At 39.8% G+C, this 9,061-nt stretch overlaps 1 protein-coding gene across 2 annotated transcripts; it reads left to right on the top strand.

Moving 5' to 3' along the window:
- The first annotated feature begins 1,429 nt into the window (after window positions 1-1,429).
- Window positions 1,430-8,777, top strand: LOC148309362 (uncharacterized). Of its 2 annotated transcripts, XM_088260195.1 has the most exons (8): window positions 1,430-1,853; window positions 4,623-4,775; window positions 4,871-5,859; window positions 6,047-6,806; window positions 6,963-7,115; window positions 7,206-7,352; window positions 7,898-8,031; window positions 8,656-8,777. In XM_088260195.1, exons 6-7 carry the CDS (start codon window positions 7,206-7,208, stop codon window positions 7,997-7,999), a joined length of 249 nt encoding a protein of 82 aa, XP_088116321.1. In that variant the 5' UTR covers window positions 1,430-1,853; window positions 4,623-4,775; window positions 4,871-5,859; window positions 6,047-6,806; window positions 6,963-7,115; the 3' UTR covers window positions 8,000-8,031; window positions 8,656-8,777. The 2 variants fall into 2 exon arrangements, with proteins under 2 accessions (XP_088116321.1, XP_088116320.1); XM_088260194.1 differs by lacking the exons at window positions 6,963-7,115; window positions 7,206-7,352; window positions 7,898-8,031; window positions 8,656-8,777 and having other exon boundaries at window positions 4,871-5,017; window positions 5,755-5,859; window positions 6,047-6,847.
- Window positions 8,778-9,061: the final 284 nt, after the last annotated feature.

Below are 9,061 nucleotides of genomic sequence, written 5' to 3' on the forward strand. Positions count from 1 at the left end.
CATACAAAGTGATCCAGCGAAGGAATTATTTTCTAGAAACACACATTTTATTGTTGGCATTTTGCTAAATTCTTACTTAAACCTCGACTCGACCATTAAATTATATTCGCATTAAATCGATGGCGACTTAATTTCCTCTCAAATTAAGTTGATTAATAGTTAAGAGAAAATCGAAAATCCTGTCAGATGCTTTTTGGACAGTAGTATGTTAGGAATTTCTTTTGATTGTGCAAGAATAATTTTCAATTCGTGTATTTTTGTTCTTATTTTCACTGATATTTAGAATTGAAATATCATCTATATTTTACAATTGTAATTGCAACAATGGTACTGCACAGTGTTTATAAATAATCAAAAACATTTTTCTTTTGAATTATTAATTTTGAAATTGCGGTATTTGTAGCATAGTTAAGCCAAAAGTCAAAGCCGAAGTATCGTGTGTCGGATATCGGATAGTGAATGAAAAGGAGATTTTATGATGCCCGCGGTATCTTCATTATTCCGTTACCTGTATCGTTTTGACTACGGTAATCTGTAAAAGTAATATGGGAACAGGGGGGTGGTATTATATCAGAAGGATAGTGGAAGTTCTAGTCCCGTAATATTGTCGACAAGTTGACCAGCGAGATGGAGAGATAGAGAATTAACTATGATTCCACTAACGGTATATACAATAAAATACTACAGTCTGTAATATTAAAATATAAAGTTCGATTTTATTATATTTTCCAGTTTCCATTTGCCCCGAACCCGTCGGGCAGACTTCCTTTGCACGAGTACATTTAGAGGTGGTAGAATATTTTAGACTAACACTTTCATTTCACAGGGGAGACTATCCTCATACTATCCCAAATATCTTTACATTTTTTTAAATATTCATTTTTTGAAGCAATGTTTTTTAGCAAGCGTGTGTTTACTAACAAAACTAACTAACTAACCGGCATAGGCAGAAGGAATAGAGCACCGCACCGATCTGTCTTTGAGAACAATTTTCGCCTCTTCCACACTCACGCATCTCCTCGTACATACCTGCCGATTATTCTGACTCGACCTGACTGCGCTCGACTATTCAAAACACTCTATTGTGCTAAGTTTCTTCGGCTTTCCTCCACTTCTACGTATATGCTTATAACATCAGTCTAGAACAGAAATACATACTGACAATGTTATGTTATTATCAACATTTATAGCATTCACTTTGCGGTCAGTCATTTTTACAAAATGTCAGTAATGTTAGTATATAATTTAGTTTTATATTCAATATAAAACCGCTCACCGAGATTTTAGTCGTTTTATTTCTGTAGTCTTATTACAAAATCTATAAAACGTTTCATTAAAACGAAAACAAAATACTTACCGCCTTATAGGTAATTCGATGGAGATAATTTTTATCTCCGACACACTGACCCTCACCACTCTCATATGCGTGTCGAGTGTGGCTCCGCATGGTATTTATTACTCGAATGTCGACTCTGGCTCGACTTTATGCGGTGCAAATTCTAAACTAATGTAAATAAACAAAATAACAATGTTCCGATAAAAAAACTAGAGCGAGACCCTTTCTAAATCTATCAATTACTATTATTACAAAATAGTTTACAAAATAAAAATAATAATAAAGAGTGCTGAGGTTTGAGGGAACACTTATGCCAAAATTCAGACCTATTTGAAAGAAAAATAGAGGTTTTACTGACTTTCCTGGACTGTGGACTGAATCCGAGTCTCTCTGTGAGCCACCGTGCGGTCCGACCACTGTCTGGAAAGTCGATATGGAGAGCTAGCCGAGACGGGGAGATGCCAGGTGCCCTGTCCTGTACTCGGAGAGGGCGCCGACGCTGGACGCCGTGACGGAGGTTAGTAGGCCAACGTGGAATTGAAACTTTTACAAAAATATTTATTTTTAACACGACTTTTCTTCTTTTTATAGATCCTGAGGATGTCTGCCGCCGCCTGGTGCTTTTGGAATTTTTTTTAATGTTCATTCCAGTATCGCCTTTGTTGTCGTCCCCACTTCACAATATATTTTCTCTTGCACATGCTCCGGATAACAGTGTTTCTTATGCGGTCTCGCAACGTGTTTCCGGTTATAGATATGTAGAAGAGTTTTCATCTCGGAGGTTCCCAGTGGAGATTTGGTTATAGAAGTAATTTTCTATTCTCGTGCATTTGTTCCTCCACGCTGATTTCTGAGGCATCCGGACATAGCTGCAGCCTTATTTGTTTTAGAGTCTCACCATAAAGATCACCGTCGCTACTAACGTCAACTCCGAGGCAATCCCATCACCCGTTCGATGGTTCTGTTATTCACGACAAGTTTGCATCTTACTGGACCCTTTGCTATGGTGATGCTTTTTGTTTTGTCGGTAGATATCATCATTTTGTACTTTTTCTTGAAAAGCGTTCTTTGGAGGATTATGACGGCATCATCGGCGTAGCGGACGTTGCTGATTCTTTTCCCGCCCAGTCGGTAGCCCGGGTTCGTGTCGGCAACCTCTTCGATCGATTCATCCGTGACCAAATTGAAAAGAAACGGCCCGAGCCTATCTTATACGATTCCGACTGCAGTCGAAACTGAACTTGCGAGTTCGCGATCCACTTTGATCCCAGTGTAGCTGTCGGTGTTCAGATCTTTAATTAGTTAAATTAGTTAATAACGATATTAGAATTAGAACAATATTTTAACGACGTCTTTCGATCTGACTGTCGAATGCTTTCGATCTACAAAGCAGAGGTGAGCTGTTTTATTTGACTCTATTGTTTTTTCAACTAACTTTATGTGTCTAACAACAAAGATGGCGTTTTAAGTTAATTAAAAAACTAACGCTTCCCCGCAGTGGTTGGCAGAGAGAATAGAACGCCACACCACTCTGTCTTTGCAAACATTCTTCGCCTCTTCCAATTTCATGCATCTCCTCATACATACCCGCCGATTGTTTCGACTCCTAACCTGACCACCCTCAAGTATTTGGCATACCTGATTGTGCCAAGTTTTTCTCGGTCTTCCTCTGCTCCTTTTTCCAATTACATTCGCCTCATAAATTTGTTTTGTCGTTCTTTCCTCACTCATTCGTTCTACATGTTCAAACCATCTCAATACACCTTTCTTGATTTTATCGATAATGCTTGTCTCAGCTTTGCATTCCTTCCTCATTTCACTGTTCGAACATCTATCATACATCGTTTTGTCGCACATTTTTCTGAGAGATCGCATTTGGATTGCATTCAGTCTACTTTCATCCTTCTTTTGCCAACTCCATGTTTCACTTCCACACATTAGGGTCGGAACCTGGACTCCGTTGTTTACTGCCAGTTTAGCTTTCGCTGATAGGTTTTTATTCGCTATAACTGATTACAAACTGCATTTTAAGTTGATCTGTTTTTTTCACCTTTTTGTAATACGGACAGTTATACTTGCTCGCCATTCTGTCGGTATACTTCATGTTTTAAATATCTTTCATTTAAGGCGGTATATTTGTGTACGAAGTTTACCTCTTCCATATTTTATCAGCATTTTCTATTCCTCAGTCCTCTGACTACCCATTTCATTTTGAATTTGATCTCTTCCGTACTGTTGTCACGTATGAAGTAATCCTGATGTTTTTCTGCCGTTCTGAAATAGTCTTCCCACTGTATAATAGCAACTTTTGTGGTTTGAGTGTAATCATTTATGGGTTTTTTACATTACCTCAACATCTTCCAGACCTCCTTTTGGGCTCCGTACAGGTCGAACTCCATTTCTTTTGTGAATCTCATCCGGTAGTCTCGCTCGATTATATTTATATCCGAGTTAATCTATGCGATTATCCTTAAGCGATACCAATGCCAATATTGATGGTCTCTTAATTCTAGTACAAGGCCAATACTGCCACAAAATGTTATAATCAGTAAATGTTATATCAATATTATGTTCATTACATAAATAAAATACTGGAAAACCTCTTTATTACGCACTAAGTGGGGGGAGGGTGTTTGTTAAAGCCGACGGTCCGTTATATAAAAACTGGTTGAATATAAATAAAAAACCATTTTTTAAAACATAATCACTGTGTTTAGATACCTACGAATAATCCACACAAAATGCAAAAAAATTATATCTATTGTCTTTGGATTCTCGTCGTAAAGTGACGTTGCTATTTGATATCGACGCTCTTGCTTTTGGCAATCAAGTTTGAGACATAATTTTTGATTATCATGAGCACTAAAAAATGTTTACATGCGGCGACACTTCAATTTAAGCACGTTTAATATTAATGAGACATTATTTTTTTTACATTTGACCGGATTTTCATCCATTATATTCGTCCGTTTTACAATACTTTATTATGTTTAAAAATTTGATCCGGCCCTTGACTCGGTTGATAAGTCTGTTTTCTCTCTCACGGACTCGACTCGAGATCGCAAGTAGGAAGTGCGCTATTCGGTGGAGGGTAAAACGTGATTACTAACATGTAGAGTCGGTCGCATGCCGCATGCTGGTGCATATGATCTGGGAATCTGGTAGGACTGATGGACGAGACGTTGTACTAGTGATATTAAAATGATCACGGTCGGTTAAGGGTGCTGCGTCATGGGGTGTTTTCTTTGTTCATACAGCTTTTACTATAATATGTATAATTTTGAAGGAGCTGTCGCCCGTTGTAGAAGAACCTCGGTCACCGCAGAACGGAGAAAACAACCCCGTTATTGACCCGAGTGGAAAACAATCATCGACATGTGAAGCCCGAGGGCAAACGCTGGAGGGCGAGAGCCTACCCCCGAACGCGAATGTTTACGAGGTCAGTATATTATATTTGTTGTTATTATACAATTTTGGTATTATAAAAATGTGTGCGATACGGACTGAACTGATGAATTCCTTTTCACACTCTAGATGAACGAGAAGTCTCTCTCGAAGGGGGTTTCATTCTGCCTCTGGTGCGGCGTGAGTGTCTCCGGGGGTGGAGTGGCGGCAATCGATCCCGACGACAGCGGATTCTGTTGTGGCAAGTGTGAAGGACGGACTGTGGCCCACCACACGGTGGGTACAAATTGAACGTCTCTAGTATTATCATCATGTCTCTAGGCCTGAGAGCTGTTCTCCTTCCGTACTTCCGTACGGTAGCGGTCTCTGGCGATCAGCGGGGAACAACTCCCGTGCCTTACCATTTACTGAATGATTCCTAGAGTACATACGAGTGAAGGTCTTTTCTAGGGCCACTAAACTTATTCATCCCTTTAGATTGACCTAACGACGTCTCTATCGCTAGTGCCTATGCACGATGTTGACGAAGAACTAAAAATCAAAAAACATGACCCTCTGAACATGCTGACGAGGTTCGAGCAGTGTTCGACAACTTGAAACAGTGCTCGAACACTTAAGTTTTTCATTTTAAAAAAATGACTAAAAAAAAAAGACATACTCAATCAGAAATTAAGACTCTTAAATACCCGGAACAGTGCAGGAGTGCATCTCCTAGCAAAGAGAGTAGTAATCGGACAGGCGCCGTGGCCTAGTTGGGTAGACGCTCGACTGCGAAATTGGCATCGCAAGTTGAATTCCCACTAATTGCAAAATGAATTCAAGAAAGATGTATTTTCAATTGGTCTGGGTGTTTGTGATGTATTTTTCACATTTAGCTTCCCTATCCTTTCGTTCCTACCTGCAGACATGACTCTAATAGAGGCTTTGCTAGTTATTTAAAAAAAAAAAAAAAAGTAGTTGATAACGGGGACCTGCTGTCACTGTGATGCGTACATGCTACTTTAATTTACCAGGAGATACCGCTTGCCAAAGGATCGCCTGCGGCTGGAGGATCAAGTGGAATGAAATCCTTGACAGGAGAGCTCCTCCCACCGATCCATCCGTCAGAATCGTTTGAGGTAATTTTTTTTCCTTTTGAATGTTTTTAAAAATATATATTGTCAATACTTTGTGGCACATTTAAACAAGTTTGTTTTTAACTACTTTTATTTTTGGTACTTTTTTCTGTACCCGAGTCGCAGATTGACTGCGACCCGACACGGCGGCTCCGGAGTTTATATTTCGCCCTTTGTATTTTTATTGCAGTCATTCGTCGTCGGGCGGGCTGAGTCGGTTACTATTACACATCACACTGTACTGACCGGACCCCTGACGAGGTCTCTTCCTTCGTCTCTTTCAAACACCGTGACTGTGGATTTGTCAACATTCATTTGCACATATTATGCACCTTTGACACCGGTTCGACACTGCCAGCATACAAGAAGCAACAGACAGTCAAATCGATCAATTTAACTCCTTATATAGATTATATACATACACACAGTAACATTACTCATCCCCGTTTTTCACATCTAGAGACGCTAAACCGAGATAAGACTGAAAATTAACCACTTACCGTTATAGATACTTTACTCAGATAATAGACCTTCTGTAGTTTCGTTCTATCGACTCGACTCGGTCGCGAACAACATAAACATATACACTGTAATACATATTGTAACAATACACACACATACACACACACCACACACACCACACAAACACACACAAACACACACACACACACACACACACACACACACACACACACACACATATATACACGCACACACAATTAAAACAGATGAATGTAACGATCTTCAAAGTCCCTCCGGAGAGCAGCTTGCCAGTTGAGAGCAGTTGCGGATGGCTACAGATGACTGCAGATGCAACTCCGACACCGCAGCGGCCGGGTGCTCTACACGGGCGCAGCCCTCCCGAGTTGCCCTTCCGTTTTCTGCTTTCGTCATCGGTAGGGCAGATGACTGATTCAGTATGAGCGCTGCTGCCGTTACTACCAATATAAGTATTACCAAATTATCGATTTATTAACCTATTCTATTTTATTCTTTTTTACTATTGACCGTTTCAAGTTAACGCCGATTAAAGTTCAGTAGCGGGTTTGGTCGGCCATTATTTTATTTTTTTATGCAATTTTACTGTAATATGTATAATTTTGAAGGAGCTGTCGCCCGTTGGAGAAGAACCTCGGTCACCGCAGAACGGAAAAAACAACCCTTTTACTGACCCGAGTGGAAAGCAATCATCGACACGTGAAGCCCAAGGGCAAACACTGGAGGGCGAGAGCGTCACCCCAATCGCGAATGTTTACGAGGTCAGTATATTACATTTTTTGTTATTTTAAATTTTCTCGCGAGATGTGTGCGACACAGACCGATCTGATGAATTCCTTTTTACACTCTAGATGAACCAGAAGTCTCCTTCAGGGGGGGTCTCGTTCTGCCTCTGGTGCGGCGTAAGTGTCTCTGAGGGGGGAGTGGCAGCAATCGATCCCGACGACAGCGGGATCCATTGTGGCGAGTGCGAAGGAGGGACTGTGGCCCACTACACGGTGGGTACAAATAGAACGTCTCTAGTGTTATCATCATGTCTCTCCGCCCGAGAGCTGTTCCCCTTCCGTACTTCCGTACTGCCTGCCCGTGAATACAGAAGGCGACGGTAGCGGTCTCTGGCGGTCAGCTGGGAACAACTCCCGTGCCTTATTATTTAATGAAACCGCAATACTTTCTCGAAATACCATTTCCGATTCCTAGAATACATCATTTCTCTAGAATACGTGCGAGGGAAGGTCCTTTCTAGGGTCACTAAACTTATTCACAAACATTCTCTTGATCTTGAAGCTCGTCAGCATGTTCATAGCCTCCGAACAGGTTCAACCAGGGTTTTATTTTGAAAATAAAAACATTTTCGACATTCAAATAACATTTCTGACATAGTTATGACTCCGACTCGGGGTGTATTGTAAGTTCAGTCAGAAATAAAACTGCCAAACATCCGGAACAGTGCTCATCTCCTAGCCATGAGAGTAGTAATCGAAATAGGTTATTAGGACCTGCTGTTACTGTGATATGTGACACGTCTGCTTTCATTTATCAGGAAATACCGCTTGCCAACTCTCAACCACCCTCGCCGGGATCACCAGAGGGAATGCAATCTGGATGGCAGAACTCGGGGGGACAGGAAAGCTCCCCTAACTGACGGATCCCTCGAAACGTTCGGAACCTTTCAAGGTTATTTTGCTTTAATTTTTTTTTGATACTTTTTTCCGACCGATTTCGACAAGCACCTTGTACTAAACTCAAAACTGAGAGTATCCGTAGTTAGGTGAATTAATTAATTGAGTGAGCTTTGATGTGACAGGGGGTTATTACTTCTAATATTCAATAGGGAAAACATTTCAAAAAGGAGTATCGCTTAAATTCAGTTATCAGTAATGTTTCAATTTTGTTTTAAGGCTTTTTTAAATTTTCATGAATTATGGTAACTGCAGTTTTTTTTTAAAATCTTTTTTATTAGAATGCTTTTTTTATAACAGTTTCAAAATTAACCCATTGCATCACTAATGAAGATGACATAATTTGTTCATACAACACACTATGTAGTTTTGACACATTTTTTTATTACAATAACATTAAGACTATATTATACACAAAATAAAAATGGTTAAAATACATAAAAGTGGTGAAAAACAAAGTTTGAGTTTCATTATTTTTATTCACTCCCTGGGAATTGAATTGAGCCCGGGACGTCAGGTCCCTACACTGTGGAAGCGGACATCGTGTAGAGTATATTTAAGCTGTCTGTATTCCCGACACGATTTGCTCATTATATCGCTGGGTACTTTGGTGTTTCAGGACCCGAACGAGTAACTCGGCAGAATGGCAGAACGACTAATGGCTCACCCTCGACTTCGCAATACATATGTTATCTCGTTACTTATTATTAATTTACACTTCAAATTGAATTGTGTCAATTGAACCATACCGTGTTCTATTATTTTCCTTTATTATTGTTATTAAAATAAATTGTTTATTAAAAATTCCCATATTTTTATTCGGCCTTTCCGTATCTTCCGGCAACACGTTTGTAGAAGAAGGATCAAAGTCAAACATGAGAAGAATGGATAATAAAATGATGCTCATCAAATAAAGACACAATATACATATATACACACACATATTTATATATAACACACTTCACAAATCAAATGCTATTGTATCAAACAACGGGTGAACTGGCAAACATGGTCTAGAAGCCATC

This window comes from Brachycentrus maculatus, unplaced genomic scaffold (assembly GCF_059751285.1).
Source record: "Brachycentrus maculatus isolate JH-2025_06_01 unplaced genomic scaffold, ASM5975128v1 h1tg000126l, whole genome shotgun sequence".
NCBI lineage: Eukaryota > Metazoa > Arthropoda > Insecta > Trichoptera > Brachycentridae > Brachycentrus > Brachycentrus maculatus.

Coding starts and splice junctions, on each gene's coding strand:
- LOC148309362 (XM_088260194.1), top strand. CDS start 4,871: ATGAACGAGAAGTCTCTCTCGAAGGGGGTTTCATTCTGCCTCTGGTGC. Junction 5,018..5,754: donor GGACTGTGGCCCACCACACG/GTGGGTACAAAT, acceptor TTAATTTACCAG/GAGATACCGCTTGCCAAAGG. Junction 5,860..6,046: donor ATCCGTCAGAATCGTTTGAG/GTAATTTTTTTT, acceptor TTTTTATTGCAG/TCATTCGTCGTCGGGCGGGC.